General features: G+C 39.1%; 1 protein-coding gene across 1 annotated transcript in view; it reads left to right on the forward strand.

Moving 5' to 3' along the window:
• Positions 1–16,368, forward strand: part of LOC113885199 (formin-2-like) — a 57,023-nt gene that overhangs the window by 8,811 nt on the left and 31,844 nt on the right. The window contains exons 5-8 of the mRNA XM_027530325.1: positions 1,986–2,045; positions 2,180–2,300; positions 4,703–4,795; positions 12,173–12,224. Coding sequence (XP_027386126.1) covers positions 1,986–2,045; positions 2,180–2,300; positions 4,703–4,795; positions 12,173–12,224 — 326 coding nt within the window. The remainder of the gene's footprint in view (positions 1–1,985; positions 2,046–2,179; positions 2,301–4,702; positions 4,796–12,172; positions 12,225–16,368) is intronic.

A 16,368-nucleotide genomic window follows, 5' to 3' on the forward strand; every position in this document is an offset into this window, starting at 1 on the left:
TTTCCACATTCCCGTGTGGAATCTTCCCGGATTGGGAATCCAACTGTGTCCCCTGCATTGGAAGGTGAATTCTTAACCATTGGACCACCGGGGAAATACTGAGTAGTTCTTAATAGCTGATTGTTAGATTGAAACAAGTAATTTTTGCAAATAACATTAGAATATAAATATAATCAATAAAATGTTACTTCTAAAAAATGAATCTGAAATAGATTCTTATGGTTATAATTATATACGTATAAGGGATTATTTGTTATTGTTTTGTTTAATATATCTTATTTAATTCTCCTATAAGTTAAATTTCATTAATTTAAATAATTAAGAAGTGATATGGATAAAAATAATCAAGAAGTAAGATTTTTTAATAATTTAACTTGCATTCTCACAAGGGCTATGCAAACTCTATTTGGTTCTTTCTCTATAAAATAAAGATAACTATGTCTGTAGTTTCATAGACTTGCACGCATGGAACTGTTACTCAGATCACTCAGAATTACCTAGGCACTTAATAAGTGTTTTGTTAATTGACTGAGGTATTGCTGATCATTTCACTGATTTACAAGTTAGGAAAGACAAAGGAAGTTGCTTAAATCATTTTACAAGTAATCCTACTTCTAATAAATGTACTACTTTTGTTATTACAGCTCTGTATTTCCGTGTAATCGATGTATATAGTAAAATATGTTGTTGTTGTTGCTTAGTTGTTAAGTCATGTCCAACCCTTTGCAACCCCATGAACACTAGCCCACCAGGCTCCTCTGTCCATGGGATTTCCCAGGCAAGAATCCTGGAGTGGGCTGCCATTTCCTTCTCCAGGGGATTTTCCCCACCCCGGGATTGAACCCCTGTCTCCTGCATTGGCAGGTGGATTCTCTATTGCGGAGCCACCAGGGAAGCCCGTAGTGTGTTCAGGGAGTCTGTGTTGTGTTAGTCACTCACTCGTGTCCAACTCTTTGTGACCCCATGGACTGCAGCCCACCAGGCTCCTCTATCCATGTGATTTTCTAGACAAGAACACTGGATTGGGTTGCCATTCCCTTCTCCAGGGGATCTTCCCCACCCAGGGATTGAACCCGCATCTCCTGCATTGGCAGGTGGGTTCTTTACCATCTGAGCCACCAGGGAAGCCCATCAGGGAGTCTAATAGATATATCATCATATCCTGTCAGACTTGTTTATAAAGGAATGTTGCTCTTTTTATCAATGAGGGGAAAGTCAGGGTTAGATTGAATATTCCAGAAAACGAAGTTTTTATTATAGGATATGTTTTAAAAAACATGTATTTGGTTTCATACATCCCGATTATCTAGTATTTATTTTGAGAATTTAAAAAACATATATTAATGCCTCTAAATGTGCCAGAAAAGAAGGTGGAAAGCTCTTCTTTGAAGATTGTTAGATATGAAGCAGTTTTTCTTCTTTAGAACTACATACATTGCATTTTTATAGCTGCACAGATACTAATTCTTGAATCTCAGTTGCTGACATAAGTTATAACATGAATTTGCATTCTTAAAGCTCCAGCTTACTTGAGATAATACTTAACTTTTAAATTTTCTTAATCTACTTAGTAATAAACCTCAGTCAAGCTTCCTGTTGGAGTGGTCCCTACTGGTTCAGCCATACAGAAGTGCTGGTGTTATTTAGTCATTTCTGTTTAGATAGTAGTTACACCTGTTAATAATAAGAAATAAAATTAATTAATTAATTTTCTGGTTGAGGAAGGTGAAAGCAGAAAGGTGTGTACAACTGAGACAACCCTCAAAACAGTTGTGCTTCCACTTGGGGCTCAGGTGGGAACAGAGCGAGGGAGGACAAGACCGTCTGGGCCATTAAACTAAAGTAACATGACACAGAGAACATCTCCCTTCATCCTAAATATTCTCATCTACATGTGTGGGTTTACTGGGATGAGTTTTATTTAACGCTGTATATTTAGTCATTTTAAAAAATGTATTTCTACTCACTTTGGTCTCTCTGCCTAGGACAATAGCAGAAGCCTGTTGTCATATATCGTGTCATATGATCTTCACAATTTTGATGAGGTGAGATAATGTTCACAGAGTCCCATTCTGTTATTCCCTGTTGTTGAGTGATGTGGTCGTGTTTCGTGTTGTTTGTCATTGCTGCTGCTGCTCTGTCCTCATTTATTTAAAAGTCTGTGCTTCCTGCTGACCAGGACGCTGGGAAAGAACAGTGTGTGTTTCCACTGCCCAAACCTCAGGACCTCTTTCAGGCCTCACAGATGAAGTTTGAAGATTTTCAAAAAGACCTCAGAAAACTCAAGAAAGACCTGAGAGGTAACTTACAATTATGCTTCTTTAATGAGAAAACAGATTTTTTGGTGTTTCTAAAGAAGGTAAAAATCAGTGTAAATAAACATTTTCATATGTGGCAAAAGAAAAATTTTACAAGTAATCTTATTCTTTTATTGCTTAAAAAGTATGTGTATTAGAATTCTAGTTATTTAATCACATCTTGGTTATTTGAATAGGAGCCTCTTTCATCAGGCACAAATTTTATTGTCTTACTTTCACTTTATGTTCAAGAATATTTGTACATTTATCATATCTTGTTAAAAGACACATATTTCCTCCCCACTCGCCCTTGGTATACTTGCCTAAGATTTTGTGGCATGTGAACTTTCCCAGGAAGAAAACATTTTTTCATGTATTAGGTTAAAAAAAAAAAAGATGCATGTGTAAAGCTTTATTGTTATTGTTCAGTTGCTAAGTCGTGTCTGACTCTGTGACCCCATGGACTGCAGCACACCAGGCTTTCCTGCCCTTTACTGTCCCTCAGAGTTTGCCCACACTCGTGTCCACTGGGGCTCCCAAGTGGCACTAGTGGTACAGAACCCAGCTGACAATGCAGGAGACAGAACAGATGCAGGTTCAGTCCCGGGGTTGGGAAGATCACCTGGAGAAGAGCGTGGTGGTCCACTCCAGTATTCTTGCCTGGAGAACGCCCATGGACAGAGGAGACTGGCTGGATACAGTCCATAGGGTCTCAAAGTGTCAGACACCACTGAAGCAACTTAGCACACAGGCTCAAATGTCCACTGAGTTGGTGATGCCATCCAACCATCTCATCTCTGTCACCCCTTCTCTTACTGCCCTCAGTCTTTCCAGCATCAGGGTCTTTTCCAATGAGTCAGCTCTTCGCATCAAGTGCCCAAAATATTGGAGCTTCAGCTTCAGCATCAGTCCCTCCAGTGAATATTCAGGATTGATTTCCTTTAAACTGACCAGTTTAATCTCCTTGGTGTCCAACATACTCTTAGGATTCTTCTCAACTGTTAGTTGAGAAGCCTTAGATCATTTTGAAAAGACTTTGAAATTCTTCAGAATGGTAAATTTAAAGTAATGCACAAAATCAAATAGTTTACAATTTTTTATTTTTTGTAAATAAAAATCCTTTCATCTGTCCTACCTTTATAAATGAGGTACAGTTGGCTTATAATATTATTATTAGTTTCAGGTGTACAACTTAATGATGACAAAGGTCCATATAGTCAGACTATGTTCTTTCCAGTGATCATATACAGACGTGAGAGTTGGACCATAAAGAAGGCTGCTGCTGCTAAGTCGCTTCAGTCATGTCTGACTCTGCGTGACCCCATAGACGGCAGCCCACCAGGCTCCCCCGTCCCTGGGATTCTCCAGGCAAGAACGCTGGAGTGGCTTGCCATTTCCTCCTCCAATGCATGAAAGTGAAAAGTGAAAGTGAAGTCGCTCAGTCGTGTCCAACTCTGAGCGACCCCATGGACTGAAGCCTACCAGGCTCCTCTGTCCATGGGATTTTCCAGGCAAGAGTACTGGAGTGGGGTGCCATCGCCTTCTCCAAAAGAAGGCTGAGCACCAAAGAATTGACGTTTTCAAATTGCAGTGGTGGAGAAGACTTTTAAGAGTCCCTTGGAAAACAAGGAGACCAAACCAGCCAATCCTAAAGGAAATCAACCCTGAATACTCATTGGAGGGACTGATACTGAAGATGAAGCTACAATACTTTGGCCACCTGTGTGAACAGCCAATTCATTGGAAGAGACCCTGAGGGTGGGCAAGATTGAGGGCAGGAGGAGAAGGGAGTGACAGAGATGAGATGGTTGGATTCCATCATGGATTCAATGGACATGAACTTGGGCAAACTCTAGGAGATAGTGAGGGTCGGGGAAGCCTGGCGTACTGCAGTCCATGGTGTCACAAAGAGTTGGATACAACTTAGTGACTGAACAACAAAATTTTCATATATTATACACCAGCGTATTACAGTGTTAAATTCCCCATGCTGTACCTTGCATCCCTGTGACTTATTTATTTTGTAACTGGCAGTTTATACCTCTTTAATCCCTTTCACCTGTTTCACTCACCTACTTTATCTTCTTTTCATGAAGTTTCATGGAGCTTTGTATGGTCACAGATAGTTACTAGACTCACCATGGTATTCATTCAATAATGTATTTAAATGTTGAATCAGTGTTGTATACCTGAAACTAACATAATGTGTACATCAACTATAATATTTTTAGTTTCTTTTTATAATCCCCTAAAGTGAAGCCTTGATGCTGGGCTTCTTTTGACAGCATTGGATACTGACATTTGTTAGTTGCCATGGTTAACAAGATTTCCTAAAACAATCTGTAATTGTTTCAGTGCACCTTTAGCAGTGTGACATTCTGAACACTGTTTCTCTTTAATTTCAGCCTGTGAAGTTGAAGTGGGGAAAGTTTACCAAGTGCCCTCAAAAGAGCACATCCAGCCTTTCAAAGAAAACATGGAACAATTTATTATTCAAGGTAAATTCTGAAAAGATGCTGCACTTCCCTCCCTGCTCAGCAGAAAGGTAGAAGGCATTTTGAAAAATAAGCATTGGTTTAAAAGGAATTATTTTAACATCACAGAAAAATAAATGATGTTGTATCATAAATCATACAGTTGTGACAGATGAGCAATTAGCTAAACATGCTGTTCAACTTGGTATTTGCTTTATCAAAACATTGTGCTACAAAACAAAGTACATTGACGATTTTCTGATCTTTAAAACATTATATTCTATTTTTATAGGATGTATAAATACTCCTGGATATTTAACACATTTTCCCCAAGGACCATAAAAGCTTTATAAGTATTATATTCTTGATTCTTCCTATATTCCTATGAAATAAGCAGCAGTGGAAAATTTCAAACAATATTAAAGGAACAAAAAATTTTAATAGGAAAAATCTATTCATCTATTGCTGTTTGAATTCCTTGAAACATGATTATATCAAAGGACTCACTACTCCACACATTGCTGCTTTGGAATGTTACATATCTTCTGAAGATCAGATCTGTATGAAGCTGTGCTCTGGGGAGGCTCTCCTAGTTCAGGAATTCTCCGGAGACTATATAGTCAAGACTGAAGCCTGAGACTGAAGCCAAGCAGTGCTCTGGAGACTGGCTTCATCTTCTGTCGTTTTACAGGTTGTTCAGGCATCTGTAATGATGATAACCCAGTGAATGAGTTATACTGGAATTTGATTAAACATATTTATCTCATGTTTCCATACAAATAGTAAATTCTTTTCTTCTAATTCTGTGAAAAATGCTATAGTTTCATAGGGATTGTATTGAATCTGTAGATGACTTTGGGTGGTATGGTCATTTTGACAACATTGATTCTTCCAATCTAGGAGCATGGTATATCTCTCCATCTGTTAGTGTCATCTTTGATTTCTTTCATCAGTATCTCACAGTTTTTGAAGTATAAGTCTTTTGCCTGCTTGGGTAGGTTTGCTTCTAGATATTTTATTCTTTTTGATGTGATGGTAAATTATATTGTTTCCTTAATTTCTCTTTCTGATCTTTCACTATTAATGTATAGGAATGCTAGAGATTTCTGTGTTTTAATTTTGTAGTTTGCAACTCTACCAAATTCATTGATGAGCTCTGGTTTTCTGGCAACATCATTAGGATTTTCTATGAATAGTATCATGTCATCTGCAAACAGTGACATTTTACTTCTTTTCCTTTTTCATTTTATTATGAAATTTAAAAATATTACTATATGTATTTTTAGATATTTTATATTATATTACATAGAACTTATTTTATATGTAATAGAAACACAGCATATTTATGTACATATGTATGCACACATACATATAATTTTGCATATTTTATATTCATTTCATTTAGAACACAAGATAAATATAATTCTCATTATTTGCCATCATTATGTTCTACAGGGTTGCCACAAACACTGAATTATTGAGTACTGGACCACTGTTCCTAGCAGTGAAGACAGTTCTTCAAGCTTCTGGTCACATTTTGGTCTCATTTCATCAACCAACCAAAGTACAGTCTTGCTTTATGTGTGTTCATGTTTGAATACACCTTCTTTACTATACTGCTAATTCATTAATATCAAACTCACAGCCAAGTCTGACAGCCCCTGAGTGAAGCTTACCCAACACATGTATTTTCTCCATAAGGCACACCATAGCCTCCTCAGGTTTAGGGCACTAGATAGCTCTGCACCTACATGCTTGTGGACTGTTTAAAAAGAGAGATCACCAGAAAAGAAGGAGGTTAAAAAGATGCCAAACTGCGTCCCAGTAGACTGAGAAAAGGACACTTGTACAGGATGAGACTTGGAATAAAGCAGAGCCACACTGTATTCAGCCTTAACCAGGAACCTGTGCCTGGTGACTCAGACTTTTCAATGTTCTGCATACATCTGTGAGCAACTACAAAAGCACTGCGGTTGTTTATTTTGGAATTAAAATCAATTTTAATGAATTGGCAACTTCACAAATACAAAATCCATGAATAATGAGGATCACCTTTGGAAGGTTATGTATGTATAACATAAATAAGGGCAAGTGTGTATACATGTGAAATACTGGGCTCGATGAATCACAAGCTGGAGTCAAAATTCCTGGGAGAAATATCAACAGCCTTGGATATGCAGTACGATACCACTCAAATGGCAGAAAGTGAAGAGGAACTAAAGAGCCTCTTGATGAAGGTGAAAGAGGAAAGTGAAAAAGCTGGCTTGAAACTCAACATTCAGAAAACCAGGATCATGACATCTGGTCCCATCACTTCATGGCAGATAGAAGAGGAAAAAATGGAAGCAGTGACAGATTTTATTTTCATGGGCTCCAAGATATGATACTATACATAGAAATCCTAATGATGCTTCCAGAAAACCAGAGCTCATCAATGAATTTGATAAAGTTGCAAGTTACAAAATAAATACACAGAAATCTCTTGCATTCCTATATACTAATAATGAAAGATCACTGCCGACAGTGACTGCAGCCATGAAATGTAAAAGATGCTTGCTTCTTGGAAGGAAAGATATGACAAACCTAGACAGTATATTAAAAAAGAAAGACATCACTTGCTGACAAAGGTCCGTATAGTCCAAGCTATGGATTTTCCAGTAGTCATGTACCAATGTGATATTTGGACCATTAAGAAGGCTGAGTGTCAAAGAATTGATGCTTTTGAATTGCGGTGCTGGAGAAGACTCTTGAGAGTCCCTTGGACTGCAAAGAGATCAAACCAGTCAATCCTAAAGGAAATCAGTCCTGACTATTCATTGGAAGGACTGTTGCTGCAACTGAAGCTCCAATGCTTTGGCCACCTGATGTGAAGAGCCAACTCATTGGAGAAGACCCTGATACTGGGAGAGATTGAGGGCATGAAGAGAAGGGGGTGGGAGAGGATAAATTAGCTAGCATCACCAACTCAATGGACACGAATGTGAGCAAACTCTAGGAGATAGTGAAAGACAGAAGAGCCTGGCATGCTGCAGTCCACAGACTCACAAAGAGATGGACATGACTCATTGGAAAAGACGCTGATGCTGGGAAAGATTGAAGGCGAGAAGAGAAGGGGAGGACAGAGGATGAGGTGGTTGGATGGCATCACCAACTCGATGGACGTGAGTTTGAGTAAACTCCAGGAGTTGGTGATGGACAGGGAGGCCTGGCATGCTGCAGTCCACGGGGTTACAAAGAGTCGGACACAACTGAGCGACTGAACTGAACTGAACCAGTCTGATCCACTACAGCTTTTTGAATCCTGGCAAAACCATTACATCTGAGAAGTATGCTCAGCAATTTAATGAGACGCTCCGAAAACTGCAATGCCCACAGCTGGAATTGGTCCACAGCAAGGGCCTAATTCTTCTCCATGACAATTCCTGACCACACGTTGTACAACCAGTGCTTCAAAGGTTGAATAAATTGAGCTCTGAAGTTTTGCCTCACCTGCTGTATTCACCTGACATCTCGCCAACCAACTTTCACTTCTTCAAGCACCTTGACAACTTTTTGCAGGGAATATGCTTCCACAACCAGCAGGATTCAGAAAATGCTTTCCAAGAGTTCATCAAATCCCAAAGCATAGATTTTTATGCCTTAGGAATAAACAAACTTATTTCTCATTGGCAAAAATGTGTTGATTGTAATGGTTCCTATTTTGATTAATAAAGATGTATTTGAGCCTAGTTATAATAATTTAAAATTCATGGTCTGAAACTGCAATTATCCACTCCAGTATTCTTGCCTAGAGAATCCTGTGGACAGAGGAGCCTGGTGGGCTGCTGTCCATAGGGTCTCACAGAGTCGGACACAACTGAAGCAACTTAGCATGCATGCATGCATTGGAGAAGGAAATGGCAACCCATTCCATTATTCTTGCCTGGAGAATCCCAGGGACAGAGGAGCCTAGTGGGCTGCCACCTATGGGGTTGCACAGAGTCTAACACAACTGAAGCAACTTAGCAGCAGCAGCAGCAGCCTAATAAAAAACACAGTTGGTCTAAGATTTTGGTCACTGCATGTAATTAATTTGAGTGCTCCCTAAATGAATGGCAGAGTTATCTAAAAAATACCTTAGTTTTTACTACCTTAGTAACATTTTATTTTATTTTGATTGGTTTCATCCTCATAAACTAAAGAAACACATACAGCATTTGTCACTAAATTAACATCTTGTCTGTGCATGCTAAGTCACTTCAGTCATGTTAGAGTCTTTGTGACCCTATGGACTATAGTCCACCAGGATCCTCTCTCTGTGGGATTCTCCAGGCAAGAATACTGGACTGAGTTGCCATGCCCTCCTCTAGGGACCGAACCCATGTCTCTTATGTATCCTGCATTGGCAAGCAGGTTCTTTACCACTCACATCACTTGGGAAGCCCAAGTTAACATCATAAGTGTGCCTAAAAGATTGTGATAACAAAATGTGGATGGTGTTTTTCTGCAAGCAGTGTGTTGGGAAATGGTAGCTCAATGTTTCCAGAAATCTGAAATGCACCCCAAGTTTCCAGAAAATTTTTTATTTCTTTTTTTTTTTTGGCTGTGTTGGATCTTAGTATTGGCCTGTGGGATCTTAGTTCCCTGACCAAGGATTGAACCCATTTCCCTTCATTGCAGGGTGGATTCTTAACCACTGGACTAACAAGGAAGTCCCAAGTTTTTTATTTCTAAGATTGCCCTACAAAAGAGAATCATTTCTCACAGGACTTTATCAAAGCTGATTCCAGCTGAGAAAACAACTCTTTTTAGCTTCAAAATCATGTTTAGAAAAAATGGAAAACAGTAATTTAAAGTATTTCCTGCTATCCCAATTTGGTTTTATGGTTGTAATATGGCTATTAGGTTTGGACGGAGAGCCTGTTTTTGTTTTATTCCTTTAGTAAGAATCATTCTTCTGCCACATTGAACTGCAGTGTTTATTCAGTAAAACTTGTTCATACAATGAAGCCAAAGCTGTTTTAGTATACATCACAAGGAATCATTATGAATAACTGAAACTCACTTTATTCCACTCACAACTAGTTAGGGGCTTATATTATGTAAAAAGCTGTTAAGTGTCTGTTTTCTTTATCTGCACATAATGTTGAAGCATGATACAATAGCAGTTGGTGTATTCAGTTAAACATTATTATGTACTTTATCACTTTAGGATTTCGAAAGCTTGAAATCCAACATTTTCAAAGAATATTTATGTAGCCCCTACTAATTATTGGGGGCACTATGCTAAATATTTTGTATATGTTAACATTAATTTATATGCCTAAGATTCTGTGTGTGTTAGTCACTCAGTCGTGTCCGACTCTTTGTGACCCCTTGGACTGTAGCCCACCAGGCTCCTCTGTCCCTGGGATTTTCCAGGCAAGAATACTGGAGTGGGTTGCCATCTCCTTCTCCAGGGGATCTTCCCGACCCAGGGATTAAACCCGGGGCTTCCTTGGGGGTTCAGCAGGTAAAAAATCCACCTGCAATATGGGAGATCTGGGTTCGAACCCTGGGTTGGGAAGATTCCCTAGAGAAGGAAACGGCTACTCACTCCAGGATTCTGACTGGAGAATCAGAGTCAGACATGACTGAGTGACTTTCACTTTCTTTCTCCTGCATTGCAAGGAGGTTCTTTACCGTCTGAGCCACCAGGGAAGACTAAGATTACAAAGCTAATTTCAGAGGCAGAATCAGAATAGAATACACATCACTGGAATCTCATTCTAGGGTGTTTTAAATTTCATAAATAATTTACTCGGTGCATCTAGAATAGTCCAAAAAATTTCATCCTTCCTCATTCTTAAATTCTATATTTTACAAAAGGAAAAAATGATGGAAGGGCAGTTGGAAGAACATCCTTCCTGAAAGTGTTATGCATTGTGTTGCTTTGTTGTTTTCTCTTAAACTTTTCTGTGGTTCTAGAATTACTTCTGGAAATGAACCTTTCATACAGCAGCCCAAAGCAGATTTTGTAAGTAAATAGGTTAACATTGCAGACTTTTCAAAGTGAAGTCATGGAACATCTATCCTGTTTCTTAATATGGCTAATGATTGACCTGTAGGTTTATGTAAGCAGTCTAAAAAACCAGAAGGGAAAGGGAAAACATACCTCTGCTACCATCTCCCAGGATTGCTGTTAAATTCAGGCAGTCCTGTAGAGGGCCTGCATAACACTCCATGGTGGCTTTGCAGACGTGTCCAGACCTTCAAATAAATAGTCTTGAGATTGTGCAACAGCAGCCCAAGGTGGCAACTGTTTTAAGTCGTGATGCAGTCACTGACATTTCCCAAGTGGCTACAGGTTTGATTTCATGCCCAGTTCCAATATTTATAATCATTTTGCCCTGCTTCTTTCTGTCTTTTAATTTTTCCAAATGGCTGCAAGTGTGCCCCCAAAGGAAATGATTATGAAAAGACAGCTTCTTTCACTAGCTCCAGGGTGGTTTTTTTCTTTGATTTTTTCCATTTTTTTGTCCAGTAGCTCAGTAATTTTCAAACTGTGTGTCACAGATAATTAGTGAAGAATGAAATTAATTTAGTGGGTCACAACTACATTTTGAGATCTAGGGGAATTGACTAAAAATATTATTAAACGCACTGTAAGAAGTGGGAGTATATTTTAAACTTCTGTGCCAAATATGTGTGTATGTATATAAAGTAATACATAAATTCCCAGAATGCTTACTGGCCAGTGAAAGTCATTGCCATACATACTTTTTGTGATGGGAGTTTCTGTGTTATTTTAAACAATTTTAAAATAGTGATGTAATTCCTTTCCCAAATTTGATCTTTGGGTTTGTGTCCAGCTACCATTCTTTATTTTGAGACAAATCTAGTAGCAAATCAGTGGGTGCACTGTCATGTCATTGCTTGAAGTTAGGAGAAAGTATTAGTATTTTATCCTATGTCTGCATAGAAGTCAGCTCTGGATCTACTGAATTGTGATCTGATGTGGAGAGCACTGGTAAAGATCATTACATATCTTTTCTATTTAGGTTTTTACTTGGTTTTCGGACCTTTGCTTGAGAGAATTGTTTTCAACTAATTATTGGTATTAAAATCATCGACAGACAAATTTGATGTGAATATCAAGTTATCTGGTATTTTATTTTCTCAGGTTAATGTGGCTAATTTAAAGAAATTACTTAGAAAGTAGTATTAACTTAATGAAAATTAAATATAACCTATTCAATCATATCTATTCATAGATTTTAAATAAAATTCTATAAGTATATTCCAATAATTTTTTTTAAAATAAACTTTTGGTGGAGTGCATTAGTATTAATGTATTGAAATATATTTCATATTATTTGATCTATTTTAAGATGGTTATAACCATTTATCATATCTTATCTATTTCTTTTCTTGCATTTTCAGCTAAAATTGACCAAGAAGCAGAGGAGAACTCACTGACAGAGACTCATAAGTGGTGAGAAATTACTTTCCTTTAATATTTGTTCTCAGAGTAGGCTTATAAAGCATTTAATGTGCTTCATCTTAAGGAGTCAATCATTAGCTCAGTTTTTATTTTCAAGCATAAAAGAAACTAACAGTGTACTTTAATTATACATTGGATTTCTGACTTTTATTTTTATAATTCTGGATGATATATAATCCTGTTATATCAAATTATTGTGACTAGATAGCTTATTAGCACCTTCTCTTTAGAATAGGTTTTAGGGCTGTGGAAATACACCAGAAAGGAAGACAGCAGGAAACTATTTCAAGAAAAAGTGTGAAGGGTTTGGTTATAGGACATGAGTTTCCATGTGCAAAAGCAGAGTTCAGGTGGGCCCCTGAGTCCCCCTTGCAGGACCCTTACTTTCACAGTAGAAGTTTGCCATCATCAGTTCAGTTCAGTCTCTCAGTCGTGTCTGACTCTTTGCAACCCCATGGACTGCAGCATGCCAGGCTTCCCTGTACATCACCAACTCCCAGAGTTTACTCAAACTCATGTTCATCCAACCGTCTCATCCTCTGTCCTTCCCTTCTCGTCCCGCCTTCAGTCTTTCCCAGCATCAGGGTCTTTTCCAAAGAGTCTGTTCTTAGCATCAGGTGGCCAAAGTATTGGAGTTTCAGCTTCAGCATCAGTCCTTCCAATGAATATTCAAAACTGATTTCCTTTAGTATGGACAAGTTGGATCTCCTTGCAGTCCAAGGGACTCTCAAGAGTCTTCTCCAACAGCACAGTTCAAAAGCATCAATTCTTTGGCGCTCAGCTCTCTTTATTGTCCAACTCTCACCTCCATACGTGACTACTGGAAAAACCATTGCTTTGACTATATGGACCTTTGTCGGCAAAGTAATGTCTCTGCCTTTTAATATGTTGTCTAGGTTGGTCATAGCTTTTCTTCCAAGGAGCAAGCATCTTTTAATTTCATGGCTGCAGTCACCATCTGCAGTGATTTTGGAGCGCCAGAAATGAAAGTTTGTCACTGTTTCCACTGTTTCCCCATCTATTTGCCATGAAGTGATGGAACTGGATGCCATAATCTTCATTTTTTTGAATGTTGAGTTTTAAGCCAGCTTTTTCATCCTCCTCTTTCACTTTCATCAAGAGACTCTTCAGTTCTTCTTTGCTTTCTGCCATAAGGGTGGTGTCATCTGCATTTCTGAGGTTATTGGTATTTCTCCTGGCAATCTTAATTCCAGCTTGTGCTTCATCCAGCCTAGCATTTCCCATGATGTACTCTGCATATAAGTCAAGTAAGCAGGGTGACAGTATACAGCCTTGACATACTCCTTTCCCAATTTGCAACCAGTCTGTTGTTCCATGTCCAGTTCTAACTGTTGCTTCTTGACCCACATACATATTTCTCAGGAGGCAGGTAAGGTGGTCTGGTATTCCCATCTCTTTAAGAATTTTCTACAGTTCTCCAGAGAGAGAGAGAGAGAGATTGATTTTAAGGAATTTGCTCACAACAGTGGCTGCCTGACTTCATTTTATAAAGTTATCCCTCCATCATGGTTTTAGTCCATCATCACAGCAGAGCTGGCCTTCCTCATTATTCTCTGCAGTTGACCCTGTATTGGGACAGTGGCGTTCTTATAACAAAACATTTAGTTTTACTTTGCACCTCACCAGAGACCAAGTGACAAATTGGTGGGAGATGTATGTGATGTAATTTCTAGAAAAAGTTGAGAGTCATTTACAGACTGTGATATCTGAGTTGGGCTATAAATGTCCTGGGCATCTTTTCTACACCAAAAGAGAAGGTCCCCAAAGGTCTTGAGGCCATGTGTTGTTGTGTATTCCCACCAAGGTTGCTATGAAGGAGGGTGGCCAGTGAGGTGCCAGGGCCCTGACAGTCCATCTTTAATGGCACCTGGAAAACCACACCATATGCCTAGACTAGCTTCCTTAGCCTCCCTCCACCGTCCGGGGCTGCAGGGATGGAATGCGTTGCTCTTTGCAGTATGCATAATTTTTTCAAGTGTGAACAGTAAGAGATCTTACTAGAAAAGCGTATTCACATGAAAATGTGTTGTAAACTGCACAAACTTGTTTTCGGCTAGCTTTGCTGCTGCTGCTAAGTCGCTTCAGTCGTGTCCGACTCTATGCGACCCCTTAGATGGCAGCCCACCAGGCTCCACTGACCCTGGGATTCTCCAGGCAAGAACACTGGAGTGGGTTGCCATTTCCTTCTCCAGTGCATGAAAGTGAAAAGTGAAAGTGAAGTCGCTCAGTCCTGTCTGACTCTTAGCGACCCCATAGACTGCAGACTCCTCCATCCATGGGATTTTCCAGGCAAGAGTACTGGAGTGGGGTGCCATTGCCTTCTCTGTAGTTAGCTTTGAAGGGAATTTTATTCATTTGTGTTTATATTTGACTACTTAGAAAATAAAAAGCCTTGACTCTTATTCATTTTAAAATGGATAGTGAACTCTCCTCAAGAAATTAGGATTCTTTTCTGCAGTGGAATATTATTTTTTTCAGGTCGTTTTATGATTCCCTAACTAAATAAAAGTAGTCAATAAAATAAAAGTAATCAAATAAAAGTAGTTAGTATTTCTAACTAAGAAATGGTTAGTAAGCTTTTAAAGCAAATCAAATCATTTTTATATTCCATTTCTTACCATAATAGTATTATGTGCTAATTTTGTCTTTTTATTCATAGAATTTTGCTATTATTCTGAGAAGTAGGACTTCAAGTTCCTATTTTGTATGTACAAAATTATGTAACTTGTAGATAAATTGTTTGACCGAACTCTTCAGTTGTCCCAGAAAGGAAGACAACTGAGCAGATGAGTCTTGAACCACACACCCAAAGTCCAAATACACGTTGGATAAGCATGTTCTCATCTTCAGATGATTTCAGTGGCGGGCCAAGAGGTCACTTTGTCTTACAGGGCTTCACCAGAATTCTGTTCCATTAGATGCAACCCAACTGAATGTGTTTATTTCAGCCTCTGTCTTATTTCTTCTTAATTCCCATCCACAGCTTTCTTCAATTATGACAAAATATCACCAGACCAAATATGATTACTCAGTGTCTGTATCAACTCACAGGTAGAGAATGTAGCAATTCTCAGTTCAGTTCAGTCAGTTCAGTCGCTCAGTCGTGTCCGACTCTTTGCGACCCCATGAATCACAGCACGCCAGGCCTACCTGTCCATCACCAACTCCTGGAGTTCACTCAGATTCACGTCCATCAAGTCAGTGATGCCATCCAGCCATCTCATCCTCTGTCGTCCCCTTCTCCTCCTGCCCCCAGTCCCTCCCAGCATCAGAATCTTTTCCAATGAGTCAACTCTCCGCATGAGGTGGCCAAAGTACTGGAGTTTCAGCTTCAGCATCATTCCTTCCAAAGAAATCCCAGGGCTGATCTCCTTCAGAATGGACTGGTTGGATCTCCTTGCAGTCCAAGGGACTCTCAAGAGTCTTCTCCAACACCACAGTTCAAAAGCATCAATTCTCTTGCGCTCAGCTTTCTTCACAGTCCAACTCTCACATCCATACATGACCACTGGAAAAACCATAGCCTTAACTAGACGGACCTTTGTTGGCAAAGTAACGTCTCTGCTTTTGAATATGCTATCTAGGTTGGTCATAACTTTCTTTCCAAGGAGTAAGTGTCTTTTAATTTCATGGCTGCAGTCACCATCTGCAGTGATTTTGGAGCCCAGAAAAATAAAGTCTGACACTGTTCCCACTGTTTCCCCATCTATTTCCCATGAAGTGATGGGACCGGATGCCGTGATCTTCGTTTTCTGAATGTTGAGCTTTAAGCCAACTTTTTCACTCTCCACTTTCACTTTCATCAAGAGGCTTTTGAGTTTGTCTTCACTTTCTGCCATAAGGATGGTGTCATCTGCATTCTGAGGTTATTGATATTTCTCCCGGCAATCTTGATTCCAGCTTGTGCTTCTTCCAGTCCAGCATTTCTCATGATGTACTCTGCATATAAGTTAAATAAGCAGGGTGACAATATACAGTCCTGACGTACTCCTTTTCCTATTTGGAACCAGTCTGTTGTTCCATGCCCAGTTCTAACTGTTGCTTCCTGACCTGCATACAAATTTTTCAAGAGGCAGATCAGGTGGTCTGGTATTCCCATCTCTTTCAGAATTGT

The sequence above is a fragment of the Bos indicus x Bos taurus genome, chromosome 28, assembly GCF_003369695.1.
Source record: "Bos indicus x Bos taurus breed Angus x Brahman F1 hybrid chromosome 28, Bos_hybrid_MaternalHap_v2.0, whole genome shotgun sequence".
Taxonomy (NCBI): domain Eukaryota; kingdom Metazoa; phylum Chordata; class Mammalia; order Artiodactyla; family Bovidae; genus Bos; species Bos indicus x Bos taurus.